The following is a 19,133-nucleotide window of genomic DNA, read 5'->3' on the forward strand; positions in this document are numbered from 1 at the left end:
TAAACCACCTCGGATACTTTATCCTCTTGAAAATGAGAGTTGAGAACGCAAAATGGACATTCACAGTGACTTTTATCTCCACGACAATACATCGGTGAAGCACTTTAGCTACGGAGCTAACGTGATAGCATCGTGCTTAAATGCAGAAAGAAACAAAAGAAATAAGTCTGTGACTGGAAGGATAGACAGAAGATCAACAATACTACTATCAGGAGACACCGAACCAAACCCTGGACCTGTAACTACACGGTTAATGCTGTGCCGCCTGTCGAAGCCTAGCAATACTGTTGCTAATGACGCCATTGAAGCTAACTTAGCTACGGGACCTCGTCAGAGCTATGACAAAAACTTTAGCGCTCCACCTACGCCAGCCCTCATCTGCAAATCAACACCCGTGCTCACCTGCGTTCCAGCGATCGACGGCGCGAGGAATGACTTCACCCGATCATCGATGCGGTCGGCAGCTAGCGTCGGATAGCGCGTCTGCTATCCAAGTCAAAGTCCTCCTGGTTGTGTTGCTGCAGCCAGCCGCTAATACACCAATCCGATCCCACCTACAACTTTCTTCTTTGCAGTCTTCATTGTTCATTAAACAAATTGCAAAAGATTCACCAACACAGATGTCCAGAATACTGTGGAATTTTGCGATGAAAACAGAGCTGTTTGTATTGAGATACAATGTGTCCGAATACTTCCGGTTCAACCATTGACGTCACGCGCAAACGTCATCATACATAGACGTTTCCAACCGGAAGTTTCCCGGGAAATTTAAAATTGCACTTTATAAGTTAACCCGGCCGTATTGGCATGTGTTGCAATGTTAAGATTTCATCATTGATATATAAACTATCAGACTGCGTGGTCGGTAGTAGTGGGTTTCAGTAGGCCTTTAAATATTTACTATTTACTAAGTCTTACATATTAATTATTACTAAGTCTTACATACTACATATTTACTAAGTCTTACATATTTACTATTCCCTAAGTCCTACATATTTACTATTTAGTAAATCTTACATATATACTATTTACTAAGTCTTACATATTCATTATTACTAAGTTTTACATATGTACGAAGTCTTACATACTTATCAATTACTAAGTCTTGAATATTTACTAAGTCTGTTGCAAATAGTAGTTAGTAGATGATAGTGGCAGGCCGTGCGTTTCTCACCTAGGCTTTCAGTGATGTCCTACTTAGGCCGACTTCACCTCTCAAAATGCCGTAATTGATGTCACCACATGGACACGGCTGGAGATACTATACAGAAACCCACTTGCACGCTACTGCGCATTGAAACACCTCAACAGTGAACAAAAGGGTCTATTTTTCGGCGCATTTAAAAATCAATAAACCCGCTTCAGCAATTAAAACATATCTTGCGTGGTACTGTCAAAATGAAAATAATTGTATCAAACAAATGAAACATGAAAAAATTAAGAAATACATTTTTTGAACTCACAATTTGTAGAACCCATCCGACGCTGTATAAGCCAGTGGTACCATCGTAGGAGTCGGTTGATTTGTGTGAATGTGACAGGCAAACCATTTCGCCGCGGGTGTTGTGCCAAAATGTGATTGCCTGCCAAAAAATTATTTCCTTCGCGGGAGCGCGCACCGCTCACTAAACCTGCATTGCTTTGATTTTGATTTGATTTTTATTAAGGATCCCCATTAGCTGGTTGCCTCAACAACCCACTAGTCTTCCTGGGGCTTTGCTTCGTCTGTCCACAGCGGTTTACTAGGTGTAAGACAAACACTTAATCTCCGTGGTTATTGTACCGGTGAGTCTTCTGTGGTTTTCTATCGCTCGTATGGTTCCGGGGCCACTTCCTGTTTTCGCAACTTGTCATTGGATACTCACTTGGGACTCCCAAGTGAGTATCCAATCACAGCGTTAGGCCAGCTAGAAGGCCTTACTGACAACAACTCGGGATCTGATTGGCTATCGCAATTGTCTATCAGCTCTATGTGCCAGTTCACTTACAGTACACAGACGCCCGCATTGTTGATTCTGAAGGCTCCGGGCAGATTTCGTACAGCATGGCAACATAAGCTAGCTGAATTCTGATTGGCTACAAACTAAAACTAAAAACAACAGCACTGAAAGGAGCATAATATGACATGAAGAGAATATGAATACTTTTAGATATTTAGGGAAAGTAAATGAAAAAATACTTTTATCTTTAATTGTGATCATGATTTCTGGTTATGTTAGGCCCTGACAGCACACCACTGGTAGATAGTAGTTTTTCTGTTTGTTGAATGTGTACTATTGACTTTGTTTTGATCAAATTAGGAACTAGTTGATAGTGCTACACTGTCGATAGCACTCATTGCAACATTTATAGTTCGTACATGTGAGCGGTATCGGCCGATATCACCTATGGATGAGCGGTATCGGACTGGGCAGCATGCATGTTTTATGTGTGTGACATAATGATGGTGGTGTAGCCACAGGAGACCATGATGGACCATCCTCTGCGCACCATCTCTTACATCGCTGACATCGGCAACCTGGTGGTTCTGATGGCCCGCCGGCGTTTGGTCCGCCAGGACTCTCAGGACAACATGGAGGCCTCAGAGCCAGAAGTGGACAGCAAGCGGCAGTACAAGATGATCTGTCACGTCTTTGAATCCGACGACGTAAGTAATCACTTCAAAGTACAACTAGTAAAACTAGATCTGACCAATCTAAGTCTAAGACTAGATCTAACCAATCTAGGTCCAAGGCTAGATCTGACCAATCGAAGTCTAAAACTAGATCTGACCAATCTAAGTCTAAGACTAGATCTGACCAATCTAAATCTAAGACTATATATAACCAATCTAAGTCTAAAAATAGATCTGACCAATCTAAGTCCAAGGCTACATCTGACCAATTGAAGTCCAAGGCTAGATCTGAACAGTCGAAGTCCAAGACTAGATCTGATCAATCTAAGTCCAAGACTAGATCTGATCAATCTAAGTCTAAGACTAAATCTGACCAATTTAAGTCTAAGACTAGATGTGACCAATTTAAGTCTAAGACTAGATGTGACCAATCTAAGTCCAAGACTAGATCTGACCAATAAAAGTCTACGATCATGACCTGATGAAGTTTACTAGAATGAGAGTCAAAACGTCTTTTAAAACAAACCAGACAGTCCAGTTGTGATTGATTGGAATGTTCTTAAACTATAATGACCTGGATGAAGGACAACATTCATAGAGAGTAAGTAAATATGTTAAACTTTGTAAATATGTAAGACTTAGTAAATATGTAAGACTTAGTAAATAGTAAATATGTTACACTTAGTGAATATGTAAGACTTTGTAAATAGTAAATAAGTTAGACTTAGTAAATAGTAAATAAGTTAGACTTAGTAAATAATACATATGTAAGACTTAGTAAATAGTAAATATGTAAGACTTAGTAAATAGTAAATATGTAAGACTTAATAAATAGTAAATATCTAACACAGTAAATATGTAAGACTTAGTAAAAATTTAAGACTTTGTAAATAGTAACTAAGTTAGAATTTGTAAATAGTAAATATGTAAGACTTAATAAATAGTAAATAAGTTAGACTTAGTAAACTGTAAATATGTAAGACTTAGTAAATAGTAAATATGTTAGACTTAATAAATAGTAAACATGCAAGACTTAGTAAATATGTAGTATGTAAGACTTATGAGATATTGTTTACACTCTTATTAACATCACTAACAAGTGATATTGTTTACACTCTAATTAACATCACCCTTACTGTATAATGTGTACTGTAATGTAAACTGTAGAATGGTACTGTAGTATGAGTACAAGTAGTACACGATATGATTTCTTATCTTGTGTTGAAACTTGAATATATCCCTGAACTTTGAGTTTGTAAAGTAACTTTTGAGTGCTCTTCATAAAAGTGACCAACTGCTCATACGTGATGTGAACATTCTAAGCGTTGATGTCTTCAATACGTTGGCATCATTGGTCTTATCAAAGATAATAATCATTGTGGTGCTCATTGCAGGCCCAGCTCATTGCTCAGTCTATTGGGCAGGCCTTCAGTGTGGCTTACCAGGAGTTCTTGAGGGCCAACGGCATCAACCCCGAGGACCTGAGCCAGAAGGAATACAGCGACCTGCTCAACACGCAGGACATGTACAACGATGACCTCGTTCACTTCTCCAAGTCGGAAAACTGCAAAGATGTAAGACCGTCTGACCGCCACTATACTACTTCTAATACTACTACAATACTATGCAGTATATTCTATATCACACAACTACTCTGTAAGATATATATCAGACTAGAAGTCGAGGTGACAACTTCCTTATGAATGTTAACAATGAAGATAAAGAGGGGAGTAGTCAAAACAGTAGCAAGGTAGGTAACACATCCAAAATATAGTTGGTAAAGGAGCTTCATTGGCATACAGTAGAAAATGAAAGACGGCATTACTTCTCCTTCTACCAGAATGACTGAGAGACCGGTGATTGAGTCCAGCTGCTTCTGCTCAAGGGAAATCCCTAATCCGGGTCGTACCACGTCGTACCTCCGGAACTTCTCAAAGCTCTAAGTTGCTCCCATGGCTTGGAAGAGGAACTGTCCTCGCTTTGCTGTGATTCTGTCCTTCCGATCCTCGATTGAGAGTCGCTCCATGTTGAAGTCCTTGCTCCTCTGAGGAACAAGAGGGACTTTGTTGCAGTCCGTTCGCACAAACGAAAGAGTCTTGTTTCACTCCTTAGGTGCAGAAGAAATCATGGCAAAGTGTCATTTTGGTCCGTAGTTGTATATAGACATGTTTGACATTTGCATTTACTTGACATTTACTTGGTATTACTTGATATTTACTCGGTATTTACTTGGTATTTACTTGATATTCACTTGACATTTACTCTGTATTTACTTAGTATTTACTTAATATTTACTTGATATTTACTTGGTATTTACTTAGTATTTACTTAATATTTACTTGACATTTACTCTGTATTTACTTGATATTTACTTGGTATTTACTTAGTATTTACTTAATATTTACTTGACATTTACTCTGTATTTACTTGATATTTACTTTACATTTATTTTCTATTTACTTGCTATTTACTTGACATTTACTTGGTATTTACTCTGTATTTATTTGATATTTACTTGGTTTTTACTTAACATTTACTTGGTATTTACTCGATATTTACTTGACATTTACTTGGTATTTACTCTGTATTTACTTGATATTTACTTGGTTTTTACTTGACATTTACTTACTATTTACTTCGTTTTTGCTTGACATTTACCTTACATTTACTTGACGTTTACTATGTATTTACTTGGTATTTACTTGACACTTATTTGACATTTACTTGATATTTACTTGGTATTTACTTGGCATTTAGTTGATATTTACTTGACATTTACTTAGTATTTACTCGACATTTACTCGGTATTTACTTGACATTTACTTGACATTTATTTGAAATTTTCTCTGTATTTACTTGGTATTTACTTGACATTTATTTAACATTTACTTGGTATTTACTTGACATTTACTCTGTATTTACTTGATAGTTACTTGATATTTACTTGGTATTTACTTGACATTTATTTGACATTTACTCAGTATTTACTTGATATTTACTTGGTATTTAATTGGTATTTACTTGACATTTACTTGACATTTACTCAGTATTTACTTGATATTTACTCGGTATTTACTTGACATTTACTTAGTATTTACTTAACATTTATTTTACATTTACTCTGTATTTACCTGATATTTACTTGGTATTTACTTGACATTTATTTGACAATTACTCTGTATTTACTTGATATTTACTTGACATTTACTTGGTATTTACTTAGTATTTATTTCACATTTACTTGACATTTACTTAGTATTTACTTGACATTTATTTGACATTTACTTGGTATTTACTTGACATTTACTCAGTATTTACTTGATATTTACTCTGTATTTACTTGACATTTACTTCATATTTACTTGGTATTTACTTGACATTTACTCTATACTTACTTGATATTTACTTGGTTTTTACTTGGGGACGGCGTGGCGCAGTTGGGAGAGTGGCCGTGCCAGCAACCTGAGGGTTCCTGGTTCCTACCAACCCCGTCACGTCCGTTGTGTCCTTGAGCAAGACACTTCACCCTTGCTCCTGATGGGTCGTGGTTAGTGCCTTGCATGGCAGCTTCTGCCATCAGTGTGTGAATGTGTGTGTGAATGGGTGAATGTGGAAATAGTGTCAAAGCGCTTTGAGTACCTTGAAAGTAGAAAAGCGCTATACAAGTATAACCCATTTACCATTTACCTGACATTTACTTGGTATTTACTTGGTATTTACTAGATATTTCCTTGGCATTTACTCTGTATTTACTTGATATTTACTTGGTCTTTACTTGACACTTACTTGACATTTACTTGGTATTTACTTGATATTTACTTGACATTTACTCTGTATTTATCAATCAATGTTTACTTATATAGCCCTAAATCATGAGTGTCTCAAAGGGCTGCACAAGCCACAATGACAGATCCCAGATCAGGGCAAGGAAAAACTCAACCCAATGGGACAATGAGAAACCTTGGAGAGGACGTGATGTCATCTACTTGACATGTACTTGACATTTACTTTGTACTTACTTGACATGTACTTTACATATACATTATATTGCCAAAAGCATTTGGCCACCTGCCTTGACTCACATATGAACTTGAAGTGCCATTCCATTCCTAACCCACAGGGTTCAAAAAGATGTCGGTCCACCTTTTGCAGCTATTATAGCTTCAACTCTTCTGGGAAGGCTGTCCACAAGGTTGCGGAGTGTGCTTAAAGGAATTTTCCACCATTCTACCAAAAGTGCATTGGTGAGGTCAAACACTGACGTTGGTCGAGAAGGCCTGGCTCTCAGTCTCCGTTCTAATTCATCCCAAAGGTGTTCTATCGGGTTCAGGTCAGGACTCTGTGCAGGCCAGTAAAGTTCATCCACACCAGACTCTGTCATCCATGTCTTTATGGACCTTGCTTTGTGCACTGGTGCACAGTTATGTTGGAAGAGGAAGGGGCCCGCTCCAAACTGTTCCCACAAGGTTGGGAGCATGGCGTTGTCCAAAATGTTTTGGTATCCTGGAGCATTCAAAGTTCCTTTCCACTGGAACTAAGGGGCCAAGCTCAACTCCTGAAAAACAACCCCACACCATAATTCCTCCTCCACCAAATTTCACACTCGGCACAATGCAGTCCGAAATGTAGCATTCTCCTGGCAACCTCCAAACCCAGACTCATCCATCAGATTGCCAGATGGAGAAGCATCACTCCAGAGAAGGCGTCTTCACTGCTCTAAAGTCCAGTGGGGACATGCTTTACACCACTGCATCCAACGCTTTGCATTGGACTTGGTGATGTATGGCTTAGATGCAGCTGCTCGGCCATGGAAACCCATTCCATGAAGCTCTCTGCGTACTGTACGTGGGCTAATTGGAAAGTCACATGAAGTTTGGAGCTCTGTAGCAACTGAAAGTCTTTGCACTATGCGCTTCAGCATCCGCTCACCCCTCTCTGTCAGTTTACATGGCCTACCACTTGGTGGCTGAGTTGCTGTTGTTCCCAAACTCTTCCATTTTCTTGTAATAAAGCCGACAGTTGACTTTGGAATATTTAGGAGCGAGGGAATTTCACGACTGGATTTGTTGCACAGGTGGCATCCTATGACAGTTCCACGCTGGAAATCACTGAGAGCGACCCATTCTTTCACAAATGTTTGTAGAAACAGTTTCCATGCCTAAGTGCTTGATTTTATACACCTGTGGCCGGGCCAACTGATTAGGACACCTGATTCTCATCATTTGGATAGGTGGCCAAATACTTTTGTCAATATAGCGTACATGACAAGTACTTGACATTTACTTTGTATATACTTTGTATTTACTTGACATGGACTTTCCATCTACTTGGTATTTACTTTGTATTTATGTGACAAGTACTTGACATTTACTTTTTGTTTACCTGACATGTACTTGACATTTACTTTATTTGGTATTTACTTTGTATAAATATTGGGTGTGTTTGTGTTTGCCAGGTGTTACTGGAGAAAGCGAAAGGCGAGATATTGGGTGTGGTCATCGTGGAGAGCGGCTGGGGTTCCATCCTGCCCACCGTCATCATCGCCAACATGATGCACGGCGGGCCAGCAGAGAGGTCTGGCAGACTGAACATCGGGGATCAGATCATGTCCATTAACGGTACCAGTTTGGTGGGTCTGCCACTGTCCACCTGTCAGAGTATCATCAAGGTATGGGAGTAATGGAGTTGTTCAGGAGTACACGTGCTTGAAGTATTGATGTAAAGATCACAGTTCTTCTTTCTTAGGGTCTTAAAAACCAGTCCCGCATCAGGATGAACTTGGTGAGATGTCCTCCAGTGACCACGGTGCTCATCAGGCGACCAGACCTCCGCTACCAGCTGGGCTTCAGTGTCCAGAACGGCATTGTGGGTAATCACCATGCTTTCTCAATTGCAAAGTATCGCATCGGCTACAAGGGGCGTTCCCCCGTCCACAGATCTGCAGTCTGATGCGTGGTGGGATTGCTGAAAGGGGCGGAGTCAGAGTGGGTCACCGCATCATTGAGATCAACAGCCAGAGTGTGGTCGCCACACCCCATGAAAAAATTGTCCAGGTCCTGTCCAACGCAGTGGGAGAGGTGAGCTCGCAAGTATTACGTGTTGACTGCTGTCATGTAGACCAGAACCTCATCTGGGACACTTGTGGACAATCACATATTCTTTCCTTTGAACCTCATATTTTTTTATTTGAAGTTACACACGTTTCTCTTAATTATTTTCTACCATCCAGACCTTGGACACGCCCACCTCATATAGGCAGACACATCAAATGATCTATCTAACCAAAGACTCTGCATCATTGCATGTACATCGCAGTCAGTGGCAGACCGGGGTGGTGGTTTCTTTCTTTAAGAAGGGAAACTTGAGGGTGTGTTCCTACTCTCGTTGGATCACACACCTCAGCCTTCCTGTTAAAGTCTATTCAGGTGTACTTGGAAGGAGGGTACGCCAGTGTGGTTTTGGTCCTGGTCTTGGAACTGTGGACCAACTAAATACTCTGGGCAGGATGTTTAAAGGCCTACTGAAACCCACTACTACCGACCACGCAGTCTGATAGTTTATATATCAATGATGAAATCTTAACATTGCAACACATGCCAATACGGCCGGGTTAGATTAGTAAAGTGCAATTTTAAATTTCCCGCGAAATATCCTGCTGAAAACGTCTTGGTATGATGACGTTTGCGCGTGACGTCACGGATTGTAGCGGACATTTTGGGACAGCATTGTGCAGGCATGTGATTTTTCCGTCTAAAGTCGGAATTCCGTCTTTTTTAATGTCGGGGGGAAAAAAAATTATCTCCCGTTTTTCGGGTTTTTTTCCCGACCCTAAATCAAGATTCGAGACGTAGTTTATATTACGCCGTAGTTGATTGATCGATATGTTCCTTGTGACCAATCAGGACATCTGTTATGAATGATGACGTTAATAACGTCATCATACCGCCATTTTCCATATGTAAACGATGTCGGTTCTCGAGAGAAAGGACACTTTTACGAGTAAAATAAATTGATAAACATGTCAAAATTAAGTCTCGATGGGACTGGATGGAAAGGGAAATCACTGATACTGTTGGGAAGAAGGAAGTTACGACTTTGTTCGGTGATTTTATTCGGAAAATCGATCGTCCCGGAAAGGTTTTGTGCACGTGGTGTCATGATAATATTGACTATGGATCACGAGGTTTCAAGGCTTTGGAAGTACATGCGAAACGCCAAAAACATATTAAACAACTTGAAGCAAGGAAAACAAACTTTTCACTAGCTGGTACTTTTGGATGTCAACCGAAAGTGAGCAAACCTTACGGACTTCATCCTATGTTTACATCGAGAGGAAAGATCCGCCCAAACAACCCACTTCAGTTGCAGACAGGGTTGTTATAATGAGGTAAGCTAAAAAGTATTTGCTTGCGAAATACGCATGTTTGTTTTAAATATTAACCAATTATTGCTTTGCGAAATATAAATGGGTTTTTCTAAAAATAAAAAGCCACGTGAAAATATATTATGAAATTACAGAAATTCAAAGAGTCGCATTATTGAATCCAGTTAACAATTTATTTGAAATAAATTTGCATATAATACTATTTTGTAATATTAAGTTCTTATGTAGTCTCTTGAAACTATTGTCAGTGGTGTAACAATCTTGAAGGTAAATATTTTCACACTTGTTTCATGCAATATGTCAGTGTCCTCACATTATTATTATTTCCTATATTCAAATATGAGTAAACAATACTAAACACGTGTAATTATTTTCATAAATTTATATCCTATTTTGGCGAAAAGAATAAAATGTTTACATTTGGTATTTTGTTAAATACATTTGCAAGGAAAGCTCATGTTAGGGCTGGGCTCTCCGAGAAAGCTAATGTGTGAAGTGAACTGAAGTAATGTGGTAATACTGTAAATAAACTGTAGATAATATCACTGATCAATGTGACACCTGTGGATGTGAAATGAACACAAGATGTAAATATTAGTGACTAAATACTGTTGGGACTGAACCATATACAGTGATTCATTAGGATAATTGGGTTATGTATGTTCTATTAATGATGTTTTCATGTCTTTAAACACTAAAATATTTTCTTCAAATAGTGCTGTCTTTGTTAATTTTAGCATGTTAAATTGGTGAAAAACCAGGAGCTTCGGGGGGCGTTGCCCCCCTTGTCCCCCCACCAGCCCACCAGGGCACTGGGGGGGGGGGGGACCTGGCTGGGGGCCTTCATCCCCCAGACCCTCGGAAATTTTTTCAGTCTTTTTCATTGTGGTCAAATCACATGCCTGATTGTGGCCAGCAATTAAGTCGTCTGTTTTCATCGCAAAATTCCACAGTATTCTGGACATCTGTGTTGGTGAATCTTTTGCAATTTGTTTAATGAACAATGAAGACAGCAAAGAAGAAAGCTGTAGGTGGGAAGCGGTGTATTAGCGGCCGGCTGCAGCAACACAAACACGTAGAGAACTGGGACAACAGAGACTCTTACCAGGAGGACTTTGAGTTGGATACGCGCTACCGTGAGTACGCAGCTGCGGCTTCCAAACATTTGATCGCTTGCCCGTACGTGCGTGCCGCTATGTGCATGTCACGTACGTAACTTTGGGGAAATATACACTACCTTTCAAAAGTTTGGGGTCACCCAAACAATTTTGTGGAATAGCCTTCATTTCTAAGAACAAGAATAGACTGTCGAGTTTCAGATGAAAGTTCTCTTTTTCTGGCCATTTTCAGCGTTTAATTGACCCCACAAATGTGATGCTCCAGAAAGTCAATCTGCTCAAAGGAAGGTCAGTTTTGTAGCTTCTGTAACGAGCTAAACTGTTTTCAGATGTGTGAACATGATTGCACAAGGGTTTTCTAATCATCAATTAGCCTTCTGAGCCAATGAGCAAACACATTGTACCATTAGAACACTGGAGTGATAGTTGCTGGAAATGGGCCTCTATACACCTATGTAGATATTGCACCAAAAACCAGACATTTGCAGCTAGAATAGTCATTTACCACATTAGCAATGTATAGAGTGTATTTCTTTAAAGTTAAGACTAGTTTCAAGTTATCTTCATTGAAAAGTACAGTGCTTTTCCTTCAAAAATAAGGACATTTCAATGTGACCCCAAACTTTTGAACGGTAGTGTATGTGCTGTATGAACTTTGCGGAGGTGAACGGTACTTTGGGCTGTGGGATTGGGTGTTTGATTTGTATTGGCGGGTTATATGGACGGTAGGGGGGAGGTGTTTGTTATGTGGCATATTAAATATAAGCCTGGTTGTGTTGTGGCTAATAGAGTATATATATGTCTTGTGTTTATTTACTGTTTTAGTCATTCCCAGCTGAATATCAGGTCCCACTCGCCTCTCACAGCATCTTCCCTATCTGAATCGCTCCCACTGCCCTCTAATCCTTCACTCTCACTTTCCTCATCCACGAATCTTTCATCCTCGCTCAAATTAATGGGTTAATCGTCGCTTTCTCGGTCCGAATCGCTCTCGCTGCTGGTGGCCATGATTGTAAACAATGTGCAGATGTGAGGACCTCCACAACCTGTGACGTCACGCTACTTCCGGTACAGGCAAGGCTTTTTTATCAGCGACCAAAAGTTGCGAACTTTATCGTTGATGTTCTCTACTAAATCCTTTCAGCAAAAATATGGCAATATTGCAAAATGATCAAGTATGACACAAAGAATGGACCTGCTATCCCCGTTTAAATAAGAAAATCTCATTTCAGTAGGCCTTTAAGGGGTCATGGGAGTTGGACCAACCCGCCTACATGTGCTTTGTGGACTTCGATAAGGCTTTCTATCGTGTTCTTCAGGTAGTCCTGTGGAAAGTGCTCAATCATTATGGGGTATCAGCCGCTCCCTGTATGATCAGTGTTAGAGCTTGGTCTGCATTGCCGGCAGTAAGTCGAACCCGTTTCCAGTGAGGGTTGGACTCTGCCAGGGCTGCCCTTTGTCACCGGTTCTGTTTACAACTTTTATGGATAGAATTTTTATCCGCAGTCAGGGCTTTGAAGGCATTCGGTTTGGTGGATGCAGGATTAGGTCTCTGCTTTTTGCAGATGATGTGGTCCTGATGGCTCCATCTGACCATGATCTTCAGCTCTCACTGGATCGGTTCGCAGCCGAATGTGAAGCAAACTGGGATGAAAACCAGCACTTCCAAGTCCGAGTCCACGGTTCTCGCCCGTAAAAAGGTGTAGTGCCATCTCCGGGTTGGCGACGATATCTTGCCCCAAGTGCAGGAGTTCAAGTACCTCGGATGTCTTGTTCACGAGTGAGGGAAGAGTGGATTGTGAGATCGACAGGCGGATCAGTGCAGCGTCTGCAGTAATGCGGACCCTGTATCGGTCCGTTGTGGTTAAGAAGGAGCTGAGCCGGAAGGCTAAGCTCTCAATTTATTGGTCGATCTAGGTCCATATCCTAACCTATGGTCACGAGCTTTGCATTATGACCGAAAGGACAAGATCACGGGTACAAGTGGCCGAAATGAGTTTAGTTCGTCGGATGGCTGATAGGGTGAGAAGCTCTGTCATTCAGGAGGAGCTCAGAGTCAAGCCACTGCTCCTCCACATTGAGAGGAGCCAGATGAGGTGGTTCAAGCATCTGGTCAGGATGCCCCCCTGGGGAGGTGTTTAAGGTAAATCAAACCGGTAAGAGGCCACGAGAAAGACCCAGGACACGGTGGAGAGACTATGTCTCCCAGCTAGCCTGGGTAGGCCTTGTGATACACCGGGGGAGCTGCACGAAGTGGCTTGAGAGAGGGAAGTCTGGGCTTCTCTGCTTAGGCTGCTGCCCCCGCAACCCCGCCTCAAATAAGCGGAAGAAGATGGACGAATGTGATGTTTAGATCCACATGATTATTAAATATAAATATGAATATGTTGTCATGTTTCAGATCCACATGAAGACGATGCCAGCAGCCATGTATCGCCTGCTCACGGCCCAGGAGCAGCCAGTTTACATTTAACTGCCGCACGTTTCAAAGCTTCTATTGTCTGGTGATGGACCTAAGTGAGTTATGAACATTATACTGTATGTAATATTTATCGAATATCGATGAATATTATGGATGGATGTTTTGAATACAAACTATAATTATTCGTAAACATGGTTTAATACAAACTATAATTATTCATTAACATGTTTCAATACAAACTATAATTATTCATAAACATGTTTTTAATACAAACTATAATTATTCATAAACATGTTTTAATATTAACTATAGATATTCATGTCAGAAAAATTTGATGTATCCATCCATCCATCCATTTTCTAAATTATCAAAAAACTTTCCGTTCTCTGGGTTCCCAGTGAACAGACGAAAGCTGTTTTTGTTGCACCAAGCCATAGGCTTGGAAAATTCCGCTGTGTATGATGGGAGAAGACGGGAGGGGTTATTTATTGTCATCCAAGACCTGCCCAAGCTCGATCCAGGACCAGTCCAAGCCCGAGGCATCTTTTTCTTTTGTGTTAATGTGACCAAAAACAAGGGCTGTTTACGTACCCACCATTCCTTTAGAAACAGATGTTGCTATGTAAACAGGGAATATCCAAATAAAGGAGGAGACGTGAACCTTTTTCTGTTAGAGCGTAATGACACTGTGCAAGGGTACAGATGTATACGTTTCTCCTCGCTGAACCACATTGAATTCTGTTTCTGTTTGATTCTTTGCTTCTTGTCCTGTTTAGTAGATGTCATCAGTGTTTGAACCTGACAATTCATAAACATGTTTTAATACAAACTATAAATATTCATAAACGTGTTTTAATACAAACTATCATTATTCATAAACATGTTTTAATACAAACTATAATTATTCATAAACATGTTTTTAATACAAACTATAATTATTCATAAACATGATCCAGCACCCCCCAGAAAGGGACAAGCGGTAGAAAATGGATGGATGGTTGGATGTTTTAAATACAAACTATAATTATTCATAAACATGTTTTTATTACATCTTTATGTTGCTTCTTTTCTTCTGCTTGCAGGTGAGCTGGAGTCTCTCCCAGCTGAGTTGGGCTGACAGGTGAGGTCCACCTTGGTCACCATGCCAGCCAATCACAGAGCTCATACGGATAAAAAAAAAAATCATCACAATTCAATCACAATTACTCAATTTTATTGATTCTTTTTTCTCCACTCTTGTTTTAAATAAAACTTTACTCATATGTTAAACGTTTTCCAAAAAAGTTATTGATGGCATTATTTTCTTTAGCCATGTGTTGATGATATAGTTAATGATGGCATTATCTTCTTTAGCCATGTGATGATATATCATGATGGCATTATCTTCTTTAGCCATGTGATGATGATACATAATGATGGCAATATCTTCATTAGCCATGTGATGATGATACATAATGATGGCAATATCTTCTTTAGCCATGGGATGGTGATATATCATGATGGCATTAGCTTCTTTAGCCATGTTATGATATATCATGATGGCATTAGCTTCTTTAGCCATGTGATGACATATCATGATGGCATTAGCTTATTTAGCCATGTGATGATGATATATCATGATGCAATAGATTCTTTAGCAATGTGATGATGATATATCATGATGGCATTAGCTTATTTAGCCATATGATGATGATGATGTATCATGATGGCATTATCTTCTTTAGCCATGTGATGATGATATATCATGATGGCATTAGCTTCTTTAGCCATGTGATGATATATCATGATGGCATTAGCTTATTTAACCACGTGATGACTTCATTTCATTTTTATTGATCTCCTTCATTGATGTGCATCTTTGATCGATAGACAATTATTCAATTATACATTTACACACCAATGCCTGAGAAGGAGCAGGATGAAGACAAGTCTTATATTTTCCTGCCCCCTTCAACATAATACGTAGTCTTGCTTAATGATATCATATAAACCAACAATTACATCCAAATATAACGACAACAAACAAAAAAATACACAAAAAACACAACAAGTGCAAAACTTCATGATGTACAAACCGAACAAAAAAAACAAAATAAGTAATATACACCTCACGGGATGATACAAAACAAATACAAATGCAGGCAAAAAATAAGTAAAATAAAAAATAAAAGCAAAATGTAAACACTTAAGGCTGTCCATATGATTTTATTGTTCTGTCTTTATATTTTTTTTTTTCAATTGGAATATATTTTTACAATCTTTTATCTCATTGTAAAGACAATTCCATAGTTGGACCCCCACCACTGATATGCACATTTGTTTTAAAGTTGTCCTTGAATACTGATGTTGGAAATGACCTTTTCTTCTATGCTCTTCATTCTCAGAAGTGATGACAAACATTTTTTGTCAATTTGCTGGTAATGTTTTACTTTTAGCCTTAAACATGACACATAATATCTGTAACTTTACTAGCTCCTGTAATTTCAATAAACCCGAATTAATGAATAATATGTTGGGTTGTTCTAAGTAATCTACTTTATGAATAATCCTTATAGCTCTTTTCTGTAGTTGATACAACGCCTTTATGTTACTCTTGTATGTGTTCCCCCACACTTCCACACAGTAGCTGATATATGGCAATATAAGTGCACAATACAATATGCGCATTGCACTATAATCTAACACATATTTACCTTATTTAATATAATACTCTTAGACATCTTTTTCCGTACATGTGCAATATGAGATTTCCATGCGTCATCCAGTATCACTCCTAAAAATCTAAGTTCAGAAACCCTTTCAATATCAATTCCATCTATTGACAGTTTGATCGTTTCCTCCCTTTTCCTCTTACAAAAAATCATGAACTTTGTTTTTTTCTACATTTAATGATAATTTATTGACATCAAACCATCTCTTAAGTTTAATCATTTCCTGTTCAATAATGTTTGATAATGCTTTTAAGTCATGTCCCGAAAAAAAAAAGTTGGTGTCGTCCGCAAATAATACACATTTCAATAACTTTGATACCTCCCATATATCATTAATATATAAAATAAACAATTTTGGTCCCAAAACCGAACCTTGTGGAATTCCACATTCAATCTTCATTTGTTCAGATGTATTACCCATAAAATCCACAAACTCTTGTCTATTATCTAAATAACTTTTTAGCCAGTCTAAAACTACTCCTCTCACACCAAATGAATACAACTTGGACAATAATATAGAATGATCTATAGTGTCAAATGCTTTTTTAAGATCGATAAACACCCCTATATGATGATGTATCATGATGACATTATCTTCTTTAGCCATGTGATAATGATATATCATGATGGCATTAGCTTATTTAGCCATGTGTTGATGATATATCATGATGGCATTAGCTTTTTTAGCCATGTGATGATGATATATCATGATGGCATTGTCTTCTTTAGCCATGTGATGATGATATATCATGATGGCATTATCTTCTTTAGCCATGTGATGATGATATATCATGATGACATTATCTTCTTTAGCCATGTGATGATGATGTATCATGATGGCATTATCTTCTTTAGCCATGTGATGATGATATATCATGATGGCATCATTTTATTTAGCCCTGTGATGATGATATATCATGATGGCATTAGCTTCTTTAGCCATGTGATGATGATATATCATGGTGGCATTAGCTTCTTTAGCCATGTGATGATGATATATCATGATGGCATTGTCTTCTTTAGCCATGTGATGATGATATATCATGATGGCATTATCTTCTTTAGCCATGTGATGATGATATATCATGATGACATTATCTTCTTTAGCCATGTGATGATGATATATCATGATGGCATCATTTTATTTAGCCCTGTGATGATGATATATCATGATGGCATTAGCTTCTTTAGCCATGTGATGATGATATATCATGGTGGCATTAGCTTCTTTAGCCATGTGATGATGATATATCATGATGGCATTGTCTTCTTTAGCCATGTCATGATGATATATCATGATGGCATTATCTTCTTTAGCCATGTGATGATGATATATCATGATGACATTATCTTCTTTAGCCATGTGATGATGATATATCATGATGGCATTATCTTCTTTAGCCATGTCATGATGATATATCATGATGGCATTATCTTCTTTAGCCATGTGATGATGATATATCATGATGGCATCATTTTAATTAGCCCTGTGATGATGATATATCATGATGGCATTAGCTTCTTTAGCCATGTGATGATGATATATCATGATGGCATTATCTTCTTTAGCCATGTCATGATGATATATCATGATGACATTATCTTCTTTAGCCATGTGATGATGATATATCATGATGGCATTATCTTCTTTAGCCATGTCATGATGATATATCATGATGGCATTATCTTCTTTAGCCATGTCATGATGATATATCATGATGGCATTATCTTCTTTAGCCATGTCATGATGATATATCATGATGGCATTATCTTCTTTAGCCATGTGATGATGATATATCATGATGGCATCATTTTAATTAGCCCTGTGATGATGATATATCATGATGGCATTAGCTTCTTTAGCCATGTGATGATGATACATCATGGTCGCATTAGCTTCTTTAGCCATGTGATGATGATATATCATGATGGCATTATCTTCTTTAGCCCTGCGATGATGATATATCATGATGGCATTAGCTTCTTTCGCCATATGATGGCATTAGCTTCTTTAGCCATGTGATGATGATATATCATGATGGCATTGTCTTCTTTAGCCATGTGATGATGCTGCACCAGAACTGCTTTTAGTGTGTGTGTGTGTGTGTGTGTGTGTGTGTGTGTGTGTGTGTGTGTGTGTGTGTGTGTGTGTGTGTGTGTGTGTGTGTGTGTGTGTGTGTGTGTGTGTGTGTGTGTGTGTGCGTGTGCGAGTGCGTGTGCGTGTGTGTGTGTGTGTTTACAACAAATAACAGAAAGAAAGTACGTGTATCTATGACTGGCAATATAAACTATTTATTTAGTACATGAACAGTATACAGTATAGTATACAGTACATTACATTTACAGTATACAGTTAAGTATATTTACAGTATACAGGACAGTACATTTACAGTATACAGTTAAGTACATATACAGTATACAGGACAGTATGTTTACAGTATACTGTCTAGTACATACAGTATATTGTATACAGTACAGAACATTTACAATATACAGTTAAGTACATTTACAGTATATAGGACAGTACATTTACAGTATACTGTACAGTACATAGACTGTATACAGTACATTTACAGTATACAGTACATGACATTTACAGAATACAGTCCAGTACATATACTGTATACAGTATATTTACAGTATAGAGTACAGTACATTTACAGTACACAGTTCAGTACATTTACAGTATACAGTATATGTAGAGAAGATGTATTCTATTGGCCGTTGTGTGTTTGGGTTGTTATGGAACTATTCCTCTGTAATAAATGTATTATAAACACAAAGTTGATTATTCAAGTTGTCTTATATTTGCTCATGTGACAGCAAGAAAACAGATATTGTGCTGTTACTGCTCTATTACACCCTAATTACTGCTCTATTACTG

The 19,133-nt window shown here is 38.5% G+C and overlaps 1 protein-coding gene across 1 annotated transcript in view; it reads left to right on the forward strand.

The window, feature by feature from the left end:
* apba1a (amyloid beta (A4) precursor protein-binding, family A, member 1a) overlaps window positions 1-17,030 on the forward strand; it is a 45,723-nt gene extending 28,693 nt beyond the window's left edge. The window contains exons 8-14 of the mRNA XM_062025384.1: window positions 2,456-2,647; window positions 4,009-4,188; window positions 8,070-8,282; window positions 8,360-8,479; window positions 8,551-8,691; window positions 13,518-13,633; window positions 14,621-17,030. Coding sequence (XP_061881368.1) covers window positions 2,456-2,647; window positions 4,009-4,188; window positions 8,070-8,282; window positions 8,360-8,479; window positions 8,551-8,691; window positions 13,518-13,589 — 918 coding nt within the window. The 3' untranslated portion in view covers window positions 13,590-13,633; window positions 14,621-17,030. The remainder of the gene's footprint in view (window positions 1-2,455; window positions 2,648-4,008; window positions 4,189-8,069; window positions 8,283-8,359; window positions 8,480-8,550; window positions 8,692-13,517; window positions 13,634-14,620) is intronic.
* The last annotated feature ends 2,103 nt before the right edge of the window (window positions 17,031-19,133 follow it).

The sequence above is a fragment of the Entelurus aequoreus genome, linkage group LG17 (assembly GCF_033978785.1).
Source record: "Entelurus aequoreus isolate RoL-2023_Sb linkage group LG17, RoL_Eaeq_v1.1, whole genome shotgun sequence".
Classification (NCBI taxonomy): Eukaryota; Metazoa; Chordata; class Actinopteri; order Syngnathiformes; family Syngnathidae; genus Entelurus; species Entelurus aequoreus.